General features: G+C 49.7%; 1 protein-coding gene across 1 annotated transcript in view; it reads right to left on the bottom strand.

Moving 5' to 3' along the window:
• The window catches only part of LOC115086231 (acid-sensing ion channel 1C-like), a 461,666-nt gene that overhangs the window by 148,342 nt on the left and 296,686 nt on the right, over positions 1-16,638 (bottom strand). Inside the window, exons 5-6 of the mRNA XM_029592693.1 lie at positions 3,354-3,410; positions 2,084-2,237 (exon numbers count right to left, since the gene is read on the bottom strand). Of these exons, the coding sequence (XP_029448553.1) occupies positions 2,084-2,237; positions 3,354-3,410 (211 nt within the window). The remainder of the gene's footprint in view (positions 1-2,083; positions 2,238-3,353; positions 3,411-16,638) is intronic.

The following is a 16,638-nucleotide window of genomic DNA, read 5'->3' as shown; positions in this document are numbered from 1 at the left end:
TCCGATCCTGAAGATCTTTCAACGCTGTGGCTCCTACCACCGGGATGGTGATGCATTTGGTGACTGCAGACACAGAAGCATCAACTTTAGGTACCTTAAGCATCTTCAGACATTGGTCTGGCAGAGGATAAAGCTTGTCCATCCCCCCTTCCCACCTGGAGGCCTGACTCTGGAGACTACCACTCCTGAAGCAGGAGATGCATAAGCATGGGGTGGAATGGAAAAGTACACAGCGGAGCCCTCAGTCCCGCCAGGACCGGGTCCACAGTGCTTGAAGTTGAGGCAGTGGGTGGCTCCTCCGGGGGAACCTCAATGCCAAGTTCATCCAACACAAAAGGAATGAGCGGGTCAAGTTCCTCTCGTTGAAACAGTCTCAGAACACAGGGATCGTCCCCGTCGGCAGGCGGATTCGGGAGGGCCAGATTAGATCTGTGTCTGAATCGGGATCCGGCAGAGGCGATGGTTGAGGAGGGTCTGGAGGATCCGGTACGCCCGGCATGGTCCTGACCCTACTTGTGCCCGGTAAATCTGTGGCCCTAGGGCCCTGTCCGGTGGCCACCCGAGGGGATCTTAGTCGGGGGGGTGCCCCGGAGAGGGATCATTCTGCTCCTCCAAACTAGCCAGAAAAGATTTATGCATTAAGAGAACAAATTCTGTAGAAAAACGATGCTGAACCTTCCCAGGCAAGGGGGGGAGAGGAGTCTCGCGGGGGGAGGGGAGGTCCAGAAACCAGACCCAGGGAATGCTCGGGGCTGAGATCGGGCGGTGAAGGGTTAAAAATTGGCTCTGCGAGTCCCTCAGGGCTTGTATGAGAAGGGAGCTCCAGGGACAAAATGGCCACCGTTCCCGCGGTTTTTTGCGAGGGAGCCAGCTTAGGAATGTGCTTCATGGCCCGACCCTGGACCGCCAATTTAGCCGCTGCCCCGGAGGGTCCCTCCCCTCTGGTTAGGCATAAGGAGCAAAGCCTATCGCGGGAGAGCCGAGGGGCAGGCTCCCCGCAAGCAAGGCAGGCCGAGGAACGCGGCATTCTCTCCGGGGGGAGGGGGGGGGGGGGGGACGGACGGACGACCACGCTTGTGCTGAAAACGGCAGTGCCTGGCTGAACACGAGCCAAAGCAAGAGAACAAACCCTGCTACGCTCCTTCCCCTGTAAGTGCCGTTGAAATGCTGCCAATTGCCTTTTGCCCGTCAGTCTTTTTTTTTTGTTTGTAAAACTTTACACAAGCAGAGGAATGAACACTTCCCTGCTATGTAACCCGAGGCAGGAGCCTCTCCGGGGTCAGACTAGGCAAAGAAGGGAGAGAGACTGGACCCCCAGTATCACCCCATGCAGCCAGGCTGATCACTGGGAAAGTGGGTCCCAGGCTGAATACTCAAGGGGAAAACTCCCCCTGGGACCCAGTAAGCGCTAAGAGACAACTCTGTCTCACTTTGCACAAATTCTTCTTTTTTTTTAAATTTTGAAAAACAATACTTGCTTGATCCTGTATCAACCCAGAGGGAAGAAGAGAAAAGAAATCATCAAAGAGAAGAAAGGTATATAATGCTAGGGAACCGCAGGTTCAACTGCCTGCATCTGCTGGAGACAGAAAAATACTGAAGGGACGCAGGGTGAGCACTGTTCTGATATAGGAAACCCTTTCAGTTTTTCTCTTGTCTCCAATCTGCTAAACAGGAGGCTCAACCCACTGTCTGGACTGATCCGGGTACGTACAGGGAAGAGTTGTTAACTACTCCTTGGCTGCGACCTGCTGGTACCTCTGCCTTCACCCGCCAGTGGGATGGGCTCCGCTCGCAGCCCACTGGCGCCTCCCTAGTTTTCAGCCATGAGTGGGATGGACTCCACCCACAGTCCAGTGACGCCTCCCTCTTCTGTCACTCGCGGCCACCGACCTTCCTTCCGGCTAGCACCCCCTTTCCTAGAGGTGACCCAAGGTTGACTGCACTGTCAAGAGCCCCACACCCCCCTTCCACTGCTGCAGGGTATCATGAGCTATATCTCACAGAGTATGAGACAGCATGCCACAGGGGAAATCAGAGAGCATCACGCAGTGCACTTCCAGCATCACATGGTGTAACTTACGCTATATACTGCTCTGTTTTGTTGTACTTCTTGGCCAGGTATTTGGCGGAGGCTTTGCTGGGGATCTTCACCATAGATAGCTCTTTCCCATAGCGGACCATGTTACACGGAGTCTCACACACACAGTACTTGCTGTCCTGTTCAACCAGGAAATCTGTGGCGAGCAAAGATAAGAAAAAGAGGGAAGGCAGTGAGGAAGGCAGGAAAGGAAGTGAAGAAAGGGACACAATGGAAGAGGGAGAGGGCATGAGAGAGATGGGGGAAGAGAAGGGGAAGTGAAGGCAGAAGGAGGAAGTGAGAATGGGGAAGATTGGAAAGGAGAAGGGAGAGGAAGAGAGAAACAGGGAAGATGGAGGGGAAGAATGGGACAGAATGGAAGGGAAGGGAAGACAAGGGAGGGAGATGTTATTCGTACAGTGAGGGAAGAGGAACAGAGACAGAAAGGTGGTGAGAAGAGCAAGGGAGTATGGAAAGGAGAAGAGATGGATAAACGAGGAAAAGAAAAGGACAAAAGAAGACAACAGAGACACGAGGAGGAGGAGAAGAATGATAAATCAGGAAAAAGTTTCCCTTTCACAGCTGAATAAAGCAGTGAGGCTGCTGTGTTAAGATTGCCTGAATATGTGGAAACTGGGGTCTGAAAGGGAGACATGCATGAGATCTTGATATTGCACTAACTCAGTACATGTGTGTCCAGCGAAAGGATAAAGGGAGAGGGGTTCTCCAGGGCATGTCACTAAAGTATCACATTAGGTGTGTCTACACTACACAGGTGAAAGAGGGAAGGCAGGCATAGATGTGTCTGCATTACACAGGTGAAAGGGGGAGAGCAGGGACAGGTGTGTCTGCATTACCCAGGTGAAAGGGAAGAGTAGGAAAAGGTGTGTCTGCATTACACAGGTGAAAGAGGGAGAGCAGGCAAAGGTGTGACTGCATTACACAGGTGAAAGGGGAGAGCAGGCAGTAGGTGTGTCTGATGTACACAGGTGAAAGGGGAGAGCAGGCATAGATGTGTCTGCATTACATAGGTGAAAGAGGGAGAGCAGGGACAAGTGTATCTGCATTATACAGGTGAAAGGGGGAGAGCAGGAAGATGTGTTTGCATTAGACAGGTGGAGGGGCAAGGCAGGCAGTAGATGTGTCTCTATTACACAAGAAGAAGAGGAGTGCAGGTAATAGGTGTGTCTTCATTACACACATGGAAGGGGCAGAGCAGCTCGTAGTTATGTCTCTAATATAGGTGGAAGGGGAAATAAGTATTATTAAATACCTAGGGCTGGGTCTGCGCAGTTCTTTTGTTTTTCTGGTGTGCAGACATTGGCGTTTCCTGAGGAATAAAGAGAGAGGTGCATGGTGAGAAGCAGATGGCAAGGACACCTGTTGTAAGGTTAATTTGGCGGATCCGCTGTCTCAGGAACTTAAGTAGGAAATGCAGAACCAGCCTGGTGTCATTTGTATGAGGAAACCTCACCTACGTCTCCCCAAGGAGCTCTAGCGGTGTCTTATCTCTTTCTAGCCTTCGGATGGGACATCTCCTGCTCTACAGGCCATGGTCATCCCATCTTGTAATTTCTATCGTTAGCGGTACTATAATTTGAATCAGCTACAGATCAAGGTCTTCCTCTGGCTCCCATATAAACTTTTCTATTTTGAAGAGCACAGTCAGAGTAGTGAATAGGCATGACTTTAACCTGCTACTGAGCAGCAAGAAATGGAAACCAGGGGGGCGCCCAGGAAAAATAATATAAGAAGTTGAAAACTGAATACAAAAAAAAATTAGTCACCTGAAAACCTACTTAAAATGTTACACCCCTGTCCCATACACACACACACTTGTGTACACACCCATGTGTTCTCAGAGGACAGCAGTAGGTTAGTCCTCACACAAGGGTGACATCATCAGATGGAGCCCTGATGCAGAAAAATTATGTCAAAGTTTCTAGAACTTTGGCTAGTCACACTGAGCATGCCCAGCATGCCCTATACCACGTGTCCACGCGGAGTCCCTGTTCAATTTCGTAACAGAATTACAATTAAAATTTAAAAAAAAATAGGCGAAACCCAACACTGTGGGATGGCAGGCAGGTTTCATGAAGACTAACATCCTACTGTCCTCGAAAAACACCTGTTACAGGTAAGCAACTCTACTTTCTCCGAGAACAAGCAGTATGGTAGTCCTCATACATGGACGAATCCCTACCTACAGGCTGCTGCGCAACAAAAAAGGGGACCAATAGATGCCCAACCAGGTACCAACAGGCACAACACCGGTGCTGTTGGTAACAAAGGGGGAGACAGTCTAAACCCAAACAAACGGGCCCTAGGCAGGAGAGTTGGGTTCTACCCCTCAAACATGTTCCAAAGGACAGACTGGTCAAACCTACTATCGCATCGGCCATCCCTATCCAGACAGTAATGAGATGTGAATGTGTGGAGAGAACTCCACATCGCAGCCTTGCAGATCTCCACAGGATCTGCTCGCAAGTGGGCCAACGACGCTGCCATGGCTCTGACAGAATGAACCTTGACATGACCCCCAAGATACAGTTCTGCCTGGGCTTAACAGATGGAGATTCAATCTGCTAGCCAATTGGATTGTGTCTGTGTGGCAACGGCAACGCCCAACCTATTCTTATCAAAAGAAACAAAAAGTTGGGTGGATTGTCTTTAAGCTTCTGTCCACTCCAGATAGAAGGCTAAGTCTTGCTTGTAGTCCAAACTGTGCAGTGCTATTTCGCCTTAATGCAAATGGGGACTGGGAAAGGATTGTGACAGGATGATTGACTGGTTAAGATGGAAATCCATCACCACCTTAGTCAGGAACTTAGGGTGCATATGCAAGATCACCTTGTCATGATAAAACTTAGTATAAGATGGATAAGTTTGATGGATTGAATTGATAAGTTTGATTTGATTGAATTGATAAATTTGATTGAATTGATAAGTTTGATGGATAAGTTTGATGGATAAGAATTGATGGATGCTTACTATCCATCAATTCCCTGCTATCCAGCCTCAACCTTATACTCAACAAAAATAAAACAGAAATCCTCATCATCTCTCCTGACGAAAACCACACACTCTTCAACATCCAAAGCTCAACACAATCCACAATACCACCCTTAAACCACTCACCTTCAGTCAGAGACTTAGGGGTGCGCATCGACGATCAATTCAACCTTAAATCTTTCATTCACAACACAACCAAAGAATGTTACTTCAAACTCCAAGTGCTAAAAAATCTGAAACCACTCCTTCACTTCAGCGACTTCCGCTTAGTAGTCCAGTCCATAATTCTGTCCAAGTTAAACTACTGCAATTCTCTTCTGCTAGGTCTTCCGTTTTCGTCCATTAAACCCTTACAGATGGTACAAAACGCTGCAGCGAGGCTACTCACCAACACCAACAAAAGAGCCCACATCACTCCAATTCTGCTCTACCTCCACTGGCTTCCCATAAAAGCTAGAATCACCTTCAAGACATTATCAATGATCCACAAGGATATTATGGGAAGCGCTCACCTAAATCTTACCTCGCAACTCCGCCTTCACACATCAAAAAGACCTATCAGATATAATTATAAAGGTTCTTTATATGCTCCCCCGATTAAAACTTCGCTAGCAAAACGAGCACTCTCCACTGCTGGGCCCTCCCTATGGAACTCATTACCGCCAGATCTTCGTCTTGAAACCTGCCATCTTACCTTCAAGAAAAACCTCAAAACGTGGCTCTTCCGACAAGCCTATTCGGAATCGCAGAAACAATTCGACACAGGTCAAAGAGCAAAATAGCACAATATAAAGTCCACTACCGACTTTATACCCTTAGGACCTTCAGGACCTTATCTGGATAGTCCACCCACCTGCTATGAAAAACCATCTCTTGAAGCATCAGCTTTCTAGCTCATGCTCTTCCCATAGTTATTTTATTTTATATATCTTTTTTACGTTTAATATTTAATATTTATTGATCTACGTTCTTTTGTTCAATAATTTGTTGATTGTTTAATGTTACGCTGCACGTTCTCTGTTCAATACTTTGTCTATTGTTTAATGTAACGCCTTACCGGCGACAGTTTTGTTATATGGAAACCGACTTGATTTGATATGTATATCGAGAATGTCGGTATATAAAAACCCTAAATAAATAAATAAATAAGTCACTAAGGCCTGGAGCTCATTGACCCTGCATGCTGAAATGACTGCCAACAAAAATATGATCTTCCAGCTCAGGTACTTCTGGTCACACGTATGCAGCGGCTCCAAAGGAGCTTTCATCAGCTGAGATAACACCACTTTGAGGTCCCAAGACACAGCAGGAAGCCTTAGGGGAGGCTTCAATTGAAGCAGGCCCGCATGAAACATGCAACTATAGTCTGTACAGAGATGGGCATACCATCTACATCTTGGTGATATGCACCAGTTGCACTAAGATGAACTCTAACAAGTTGGTTTTTATGCCAGCTTCCGACAGGTATAAAAGGTAATCAAGCAGTTTTTGTGTGGGGCAGGAGAACGGATCTAGGGTCATCTGTTCACACCACATGGAAAATCTCCTCCACTTCAGTCTGTAAGATTTTCTAGTGATAGACTTTCTAGAAGCCACAAGGACCCAAGACACATCCTGAAATATAGGAAAATTGGGTCTTACCTGATAATTTTCATTCCTGTAGTACCATGGATCAGTCCAGACTGTGGGTTATGCCTCCCTTCCAGCAGATGGAGACAGAGAAAAACTTGAAGAGCACCCCTCTTAACTTGGAGCGCCACCTGCATCTCTTCAGTGTAAAGAATATCCAAGCAGAATAAAAATAAGATCAAACCAGGAGCAAACATGGATCAAGCAAGGCAAAAGAACTTGGAACTTCAACTAGCAAACAACTGTTGTCAAGAAGTGAATGAGAAGAAACCTGTAGCCTTCTTCCATAATGTTCTGCAGAATAAAGCACTGGTATACAAGATTCATAGCAGACTCTCAGAAAACCCTCCTCCGAAGGGCAGGCATCTGGACTGATCCGTGGTACTACTGGAACGAAAATAATCAGGTAAGAACCAATTTTCCTTTCCCTGTACGTACCCGGATCAGTCCAGACTGTGGGATGTACCAAAGCGTCCCTAGTTAGAGTGGGATCCCGAGAGTCCCGCTCGAATGACAACCCTACCAAAATCACCAGCGTTCGGAGCCTGGATGTCTAGGCGGTAATGATGAGCAAATGTGTGTATCATCTTCCAGTTTGCCACTCTGCAAATTTCTTGTGGTGATACCAACTGACATTCAGCCCATCGAAGCTGCTTGAGAACGCAGTGAGTGGGCTTTCAAACCTTCAGGAATGGAACAACCTCGACAAATTTACTCAGAGGAAATGGCCTCCTTCAACCATCTAGCTACGGTCACTTTGGACACCTTTTGTCCTCTCTTAGGCCTGCTCCTCAAGACAAATAAATGATCCGATAACCGAAAAGGGTTAGTGACCGCCAAATAACGCAATAGCATCCTTCGAACATCCAGATGCCTTAACTCCTTGGCATGAGGATCATCAGGGGAAGTATCTGAAAAAGCTGGGAGTTCCACAGACTGACATGGAAGACGAAACCACCTTAGGTAGAAAGGAAGGTACCGTTCTAAGAGAAACTCCTGAGTCAGAAATCCGCAAGAAGGGTTCCCTGCAAGATGGAGCCTGGATCTCCAATATGAGACGGGCCGAATAGATAGCCACCAAAAATACTGTTTTCAAGGTGAGGTCTTTTAAGGTTGCCCTCTTGAGAGGTTCAAAAGGTGGGTCACACAAAACTCTTAGTACCAAATTAAGACTCCAAGAAGTCCGACTGGTCGGACTGGAGGGTACAGATGCTTTGCCCCCAGAAGAAAACGAACCACATCTGGATGAGAAGTGAGAGACTGTCCATGAACTCTACCTAGCAGAGAACCTAAGACCGCTACCTGAACCCGTAGGGAATTGAAAGATAACACCTTTGTCCAAGCCCTTCTGCAAGAATGCCAAAATATGAGCTATCGACAGTGATCAGGGGGGAACACCCTGCTCTAGACACCAGGTCTCAAAAACCTTCCAAACCTTGATATAGGAAAGGGAAGTAGCGGTCTTCCTAGCTTGTAGCAGTGTAGTAATTATGGCCTCCGAATATCCTTTCTTCCTTAATCGCCGCCTCTCAAAAGCCAGGCCGCTAGACAAAAGTGATCTGCTTGGTTGAAAAATATAGGCCCCTAATGAAGCAAACGTGGAAGATGTCCGAGTCTCAGGGGACCGTCCAATGCGAGATTGATGAGGTCGGCGACCCACAGATGTCTGGGCCATTCCGGTGCCACCAGAATCACCCTCCCCGGATGCACTTCTATCCGGCGAAGAACCTTGCCGACTAGAGGCCAAGGAGGGAAGATGTAAAGGAGCACAGAAGTTGGCCAGGGGAGCACCAGTGAATCAAACCCTTCCACCCCGTGCTCTCTTCTGCGGCTGTAGAAGCGTGAAGCCTTGGTATTGTGAAGCGTTGCCATCAGGTCTAAGTGAGGAAGACCCCCACCTGCGTGTGATGAGGGTCATCGCTTGGTCAGAGAGTTCCCATTCCTCCCGATCTATCCTTTGCCGACTGAGATAATCTGCTTGTACGTTGTCAGGCCGGCCACATTTCATTGAGAGGGCCTGGAGCCAATCGTGGCTGAACAGCAAGAGTCTTCTTCACCCAGTCCATAAGAGGCTCTGTTTCTGCTGCTACCGCTAGACTTTTGGTACCGCCTTGCCAGTTGATGTAGGCTACGGTTGTTGCACTGTCGTATTGGACTCTGACTGCTCGGTTGCGGAGGAGAGGACAAAAGTGCTGGAGCGCCAAGTGAGCAGCCCTGGTCTCCAAGCAATTGATGGACCAACTTGTTTCATCTGCCGACCATAGGCCCTGAACCAACTGGGACTGACATACCACTCCCCAACCTGAGAGACTGGCTTCTGTGGTCACCACCATCCATTGGGGAACTTCGAGGTCCACCCCTCAGTTCAAGTGTTCCAGGACAAGCCACCAGCCAAGGCTGGATTTGGCAGAATTGGTGAGAGGTAAGGGAGCCTGAAACTCCTCCGACTTCGGATCCCAGCGAGCCAGTAACGCTCATTGCAATGGTCTTATATGCGCAAAAGCCCAGGGAACCAAGTCCAAGGTGGACGCCATGGACCCGAGAACTTGCAAATAGTCCCAAGCCTTGGGGAGCAGGAGAGCCAACAGGCGATGGACTGACTTCAACAACTTGTTGATCCGCTCCAGCAGAAGGAAAACTTTCCCCCGACTCGTGTCGAACCGAGCTCCCAAAAAATCCAGGATCTGAGAAGGAAGAAGTTTGCTTTTGGCCTGACTGACCATCCATCCGAGAGACTCGAGAAGACTGAGAACTTTGGAGACTGCCGCCACGCAGAGGTCTCGGGACTTTGCTCGAATGAGCCAGTCGTCCAGGTATGGGTGCAGCAGAATACCGTCTCTCCATAGGGCTGCTGCTACGACTACCATCACCTTGGTAAACGTGCGGGGCGCTATGGCGAGTCCAAAAGGCAGTGCCGTGAACTGAAAATGTTTTCCGAGAATCTTGAAATGAAGATACTTCTGGTGAGCCTTGCGAATGGCTATGTGTAAGTATGCTTCCGTGAGATCCAAGGAAGCTAGAAATTCTCCGCTGTGGACTGCAGCAAGGACCGATTGTAGAGTCTCCATTCGGAAATGTGGAACCTTCAGTGCTCTGCTGACCTTCCTGAGGTCAAGAATCGTCCGGTAAGATCCTTCCTTTTTGGGAACCACAAAATAGATGAGAGTATCTTCCCTTTTTCCACTCGGCCTGGGGGACGGGAACTTTAACTCCCAGGGCAATAAGACATTCGAAAGTCTCCCGTACAAACTGAGACTTGGTATGAGAACTGCAAGGGGAGACCATGAAGAGCCGAAGAGGCCGAGAAAATTCCAAAGCGTAGCCATGCTTTATGATGTTTAAGACCCACCGATCAGTGGTAATCCTGGCCCATTCCTTGTAAAAGAAGGACAATCATCCCCCTACCTGAGGGATCGAGGGATGGGCCGGCCACATTTCATTGAGAGGACCTGGAGCCAATCGTGGCTGAAGAGACTCCTTCTCGGGAGGGTTGATGTCCTCGAAAGGAAGAGAACCACGTCTGGGGCCTTCTGGCTGGTTGTCGCTGAGCTCCAGGCTGTGTTCTGCTCAGACGAAATCTTCGTTGGCCACGAAAACGTGACCTAGCTGATGGGAAGCCTCTGGATGGCTTGGGTAGATCCTCCGGGAGCTTATGCAGTTTGTTCTCACGTAGAGATCTGATCATCTGTTCCAATTCCTCACCGAAAAGAAGCTCTCTCTTAAAGGGCAGAGAACTTAACTGAGCCTTGGAAGACACGACCGCAGCCGAGTTGCGTAGCTATAAAAGTCACCTTGCGGACACCGCAGATGCCATAGTCTGGGAGGAAGTTCGCAGGAAATCATACAGGGCGCCAGCCCCATAAGCCACAGCCGCCTCCAGGCGTTCTGCTTCTGCCAAGTACTCCGGAGGGAGGTCCCTGGAAGTCAATAAATGCTGGACCCATCGGAGGCTAGCTCAAAGCGTAAAGCTGCTACACACCGCTGCTCGTATTCCTAAGGCTGAAAGCTCAAAGATCTGCTTGAGAAGAACTTCGAGCTTTCTGTCTTGAAGATCCTTAAGAGCCGCTGCCCCAGCCACAGGAATAGTGGTTCGCTTAGTGACAGCTGAGACGGAAGCATCCACTTTGAGAAACTTTAACAGTTCCAGGGTCTCCTCGGGCAAGGGGTAAAGCCTGCTAGAACTGGGTCCACGGAAACCGCAGAAGGTCAACCCCGCATTCTGAAAGTACCCATGGAATTAAAGGATCTAATTCCTCTCTTTGAAAGAGACGAACTACCTTAGGGTCGTCACCTTAAAGGTGGGACAACTTCCCCAGATCATCCTCAGGGTCAGTTGACGAAGGGGGGGGGTGGGACGAGAGAGGAGTCTAAAGATCCCACAGGAGCCCCATCAGGAGTAGAAGGGGCCACCAGGGAGCTCCGGAGCTTCAAAACGCAAAGGGAGGTCTGGGGGTCCTGGTGCTTAGGCATCTTCTTGGAACGGGGGGGGCCCGCAGGGCATCCCAAACAAGAAGTCTCAGGTTGCTGTGCCTGAATGGCCAAAAAGGCCTAGTGCATTAACAGCACAAAATCCAAAGAAAAAGAATTATCTCTGCCCCTTCCCCCACCAGATGTCTTGATCCTCAGGCACATCTGGACTGGCTGGCCCGGGAGACAAATTGGGTGGGGGGAAATCTCCTCCACTCACGGCACGAGCCCACGCTGTCAAAGAGTCTAAAATGGCTGCCGTTCCCGCGCTTAGCTGGAACGGAGCAGCCAGAGACTCGTGTGGAGCAGGGCGGTTTGGGACTGCGCAGGGCTTGACAGCAGGCTCTGGTCCCGGGTCCGAGCTGCCTTCACCTCCGGAGAGGCAGCGAGAAAGCAGAGTTGCTTACCTGTAACAGGTGTTCTCACAGGACAGCAGGATGTTAGTCCTCACATATGGGTGACATCATCAGGATGGAGCCCAGTCACGGAATACTTTTGTCACAGTTTCTAGAACTTTGACTGGCACCTATTGGGCATGCCCAGCATGGCACTAACCCTGCATCCAGCAGGGGTCTCCCTTCAGTCTGATGTATAGTAAAATAGAGCGTGCGAAAAATAAAATAATAAATCGCAAGCGTACCCAACTCCGCGGGGTAGTGGGTGGGTTTTGTCAGGACTAACATCCTGCTGTCCTTTGAGAACACCTGTTACAGGGAAGCAACTTTGCTTTCTCACAGGACAAGCAGGACGGTAGTCTTCACATATGGGTGAATAACAAGCTGAGGATGCCCGTGCATGTACCAAAAACACCCAAAGACGTGCAACAGGCACAACAACAGGGGTGGTTCTTTGGATAACGGGCAGCCTGAAAATCCCAGCTGGTGTAGAAGGAAGTTGGTTATTACGCTGAGAATAGATTGCGCAGAACAGACTGGCCAAAGAGAGAATCTTGTGTGCCAGCTTTGTCAGGCAATAGTGGGCTGCAAATGTATGGAGAGAACTCCACGTTGCAGCTTTGCAGATATCAAGAAGAGGTACAGAACGAAGGTGCGCTACCGACGTTGACATTTTTCTAATGGCGTGCACATTAATGCGTCCCTGGAGCAGAAGGCCCACTTGATGATAGCAGGAGGAAATACAGTCCGCTAGCCAAGAAGATAAGGTCTGCTTTCCTACCGGGATTCCCAGCTTAAGTTTATCAAAGGAAACAAAGAGATGGGTGGATTTCCTATGGCCTTCAGTGCGTTCCAAATAAAAGGCCAGCGCACGTTTGCAGTCCAAGGAATGCAGAGCCGTCTCACCAAAAAGTGAGTGGGGTTTGGGAAAGAAAGTAGGCAGTACTATGGATTGATTTAAATGAAACTCAGATACCACTTTCGGAAGAAATTTAGGATGAGTGCGAAGAACCACTCGATCTTGAAGAAATTTCGTGTAAGGGGGGTATGTAACCAGCGCCTGCAGCTCACTGATCCTGCAAGCAGACGTTAACGCCAGAAGGAAAAGGACCTTCCAAGTGAGATGGCGCAACTCGCAGGAATGCAGAGGCTCAAACGGAAGTTTCGTGAGCTGTGCTAATACCACATTAAGGTCCCAAGCCAGGGCTGGTAAGGAGGCTTCAGGTGAAGCAAGCTTTTCATAAAGCGTACTAGCAGGGGCTGAATCAATAAAGAGACATCCCCTGTACCCCTATGGAAGGCGGCCACTGCACTTACACGTACCCTGATGGAGGAGGTTTGCAAACCCGACTCCGAGAGATGCCAAAGGTAGTCTAAAAACTGATTTGTGGGGCAAGTAGAAGGATCTAACTCCTTTGAAGTGCACCACAAGGAAAATCTTTTCCAATTAGAATGATAAGACTTTCTAGTAGAAGGCTTTCGTGAAGCTACCAGGACCTGGGATACAGAGTCCGAAAGATTGAGCGGTTGCAGGATCAAACTTTCAACATCCAAGCTGTCAGTGACAAGGCCTGAAGGTTGGGGTGGTGCAATTGGCCATTCCTCTGAGATATCAGGAACGGATCCGAGCCCAGGGGAATCTGCGGGTGCACTGAGAGATCGTGAAGGATGGGAAACCATGCCTGTCGCGGTCAGTAGGGGGCAATGAGAATCATTAGACCCTTGTCCGTGCGTAGCTTTACGAGAGTCTTGCTGATGAGAGGAAGTGGTGGGTAGGCATAGAGGAGGCCCTTCTTCCAGGATAGGGTGAACGCATCCCGAGGTGGAACTTGGCGACTGCGATGTAGGGATGGTCGATGGTCGGGTACCCCCACTTCCGAAATATTCTGTCCGCAATGACAGGGTTGAGGGACCACTCGTGAGGCTGAAACTCCCGACTAAGATGGTCTGCTAGAACATTGTCCACACCTGCCAGGTAGGTTGCTCTGAGATGCATTGCCTGAGATAGAGCAAAAGCCCAAATCTGTGCTACCTCCTGACATAGGAGGTAGGATCCTGTTCCTCCCTGCTTGTTGACATACCACATTGCTACCTGGTTGTCCGTTTGGATCAGGATTGTTTTGTTGGACAAACAATCCCGAAACGCAGAGAGTGCATATCTGATCGCTTGGAGTTCCAGAAAATGTATTTGATGTTGCGACTCCTCTACCGACCAGGTTCCCTTAGTCTGCAGGTGGTTGACATGTGCTCCTCACCCTAGAGTGGAAGCATCTGTTGTTAAGATCATCTGAGGTTCTGGAGCTTGAAATGGTAGCCCTTGAAGCAGGTGAGACTCCTGGATCCACCATGCCAGTGAGAGGCAAAGCTGCCTGGTGATACAGACAATGTCGGACATTGGATGATGTGCCTGTGACCACTGGGACTTTAATGTCCACTGCGTTACTCGCATGGCCAGATGAGCCATTGGGGTAACATGGACTGAGGATGCCATATGTCCTAGTAAGACGAGTAGATGATGAGCCGTTGTGGTTCGGCAAGACTGCAGAGCCTGTGCCAGTAATACTAACATGTGAGCTCGGTCCCTGGGAAGAAAAGTCTTTGCTTGGATCGTGTCGAGATCCACTCCGATAAAGGAGAGGAACTGAGAAGGAATCAGGTGAGATTTCTGATAATTGATTAGAAATCCCAATGACAATAGTAGTCGCACTGTAAGATGGAGGGAGTGAAGGACTCCTTCCGATAACTGAGCTCTCAGTAACCAGTCGTCCAAGTAAGGACAGACATAAGTGCCCAGTCTTCTTAAGTATGCGGCTACGACTACCAGGCACTTTGCGAATGAAAGTACCCAGTACTGAAAATGTTGGTCTCCGACAAGGAAGCAGAGGTATTTTCTGTGAGACGGGGTAATTGCGATGTGCATGTACGTGTCTTTCAGGTCTGGAGAGCAAAGCCAATCCCCCTGTTGGAGAAGTGGAAGTAAGGAGCCCAAGGTCACCATCTGAAACTTCTCTCTCCGAAGATGTTTGTTCAGAGCCTGAAGGTCTAATATCGGGCGAATACCTCCTGTCTTTTTTGGGATTAAAAAGTACCGGGAGTAGAATCCGAGTCCCCTCTGGGAAACAGGAACCGGTTCTATGGCATTCGCTTGCAGAAGAGAAGTTACTTCTATCTGCAGATGAAGGTAGTGGTCGGAGGGGGTCCACCCCGGCTGAGGTGGACTGTCCGACGGGACGGAGAGGAAGTTTAGATGGTAGCCTTGAGTTACGACCGACTGTACCCACCGGTCTGTGGTGAGTTTTAGCCACATGGTGGAGAAGTGGCATAGCCGGCCACCAACAGGCAGATTTGGCAGAGGGAGATGATCTTCGCTTCCGACTTTGAAGTCAAACTCACGCCACAGGAGAAGGCTGGGCAGGAGGCTGAATTTTTTGAGCCCGTGGCTGGCGTGGTGCAGACTTCTGGAATGGCTGGGATGGGCGAGCTCATGCCGATGGTGGATAATATCTCCGGGCTTTGTACGCTGTTCGTTTAGCTTCTTGTCTGAACGGGCGCTTGGAGGGAGCCAAAAATTCAGCATGAGCGGCCAAGAGCTGACGAAGTGTTTCATTGTGGTCCTTCAGTTGGGCTACCATCTCCTGGATTTTTTCACCAAAGAGGTTATCTCCTGTGCAGGGGAGGTCAGACTTCAGCCAAGCCCAACAGCGAGCGCTGATACCAGCCGCTGATAAACGGAAGGCTGTATCGAAGACATCATACACAGATCTGAATTCATGTTTTCCAGCGTCGAAGCCTTTTTTAATTATGGAATTCAGCTGGTCTTGAAGCTGCTCTGGGAGGGACTCACCAAAGTCCTGTAGTTGTTTAAACAGGTTTCGATTGTACTGTGTCATATATAGCTGATATGACGCAATACGCGAGATGAGCATAGCTCTGTGAAACACCCTGCGGCCTAAAGCATCAAGAAATTTCTGCTCCTTCCCAGGTGGCACTGAGGAATGGGGCTTTGGACGCTTGGCTCTCTTCTGGGCGGACTCTTCCACCACCGACTGATGTGCCAATTGTGTCTTTTGGAAGCCCGGGGATGGCTGAACTAAGTACATTGCGTCAGTCTTACGGTTCACAGGAGGAACCGTTCCAGGATACTCCCAGTTCCGCTGCATTAAATCCTGTAGAATTTCATGGACTGGGACGGACATGATTTCCTTTGGAGGATCTAGGAACTGAAGTACTTCCAATATTTTATGCCTGGAATCCTCCTGCATCTGCAGTGTGAAGGGAATAGTCTCCGCCATCTCCTTGATAAAGCTAATAAAGGAGAGGTCTTCTGGCGGAGACTAACACCTTTCCTCTGGAGGTGACTGCTCCGACGGGCCCTCGGTTGAGTCCTGGGATTCAGAGAAATCGTCTGCCCATGGATCATAAGGTTGATCCCTTGCATCCATCGGTGGTCTTGGTGGAAAACCTGGAACTCCTACGGCCGGAGGTCTTGGCATCGATGGTCCTGGCCTTGGCATCGATAAATCGAGATCCGGTATCGATGCCGGGTGGGCACTCCCGAAGGCCCCGGAATGGGCTCCGGCCTCGACACGTCCTCTTCCACCAATGAGAGATGGATGGGCGTCGATGGAGCCATGGGGATCGGTGATTTCCTCAGTGCCTCCAGCAGGGCACCGATAAGCAAATCAAGCTTATCGAGGAGAGGAAGCAGCTTCGGTGGCATCAGTGCCGGTGCTGGCACGGGCACCGGTGCTGGAGTTGGTGGTCTCGGGAGGCCTTGGACAGCCTGGACCACTGCCTCTTGCACCATCCAGTGCAATTCCTCTCGGAACGCTGGGGTGGTGAGCCCCAGGTCCGGAGTGGGAGACATGGCGGGCAACACCGGATGGTCCACCGGTCCCAATGGAGTCTCGGTAGCTGCACCCTCCGAAGGCGAGGGACGCCTCGGTGCATCTGGCTTTGAGGGCAATTTATGCTCCTCAGCCTGGGTCTTCTTCGGTGGCTCGCTCGATGACACCACTGGTGTTGCGGAAGTTGAAGGCACCGGTCTCCGATGTT

This window comes from Rhinatrema bivittatum, chromosome 2 (genome assembly GCF_901001135.1).
Source record: "Rhinatrema bivittatum chromosome 2, aRhiBiv1.1, whole genome shotgun sequence".
NCBI classification, from domain to species: domain Eukaryota; kingdom Metazoa; phylum Chordata; class Amphibia; order Gymnophiona; family Rhinatrematidae; genus Rhinatrema; species Rhinatrema bivittatum.
This window is presented reverse-complemented; position numbering and strand designations above follow the sequence as displayed.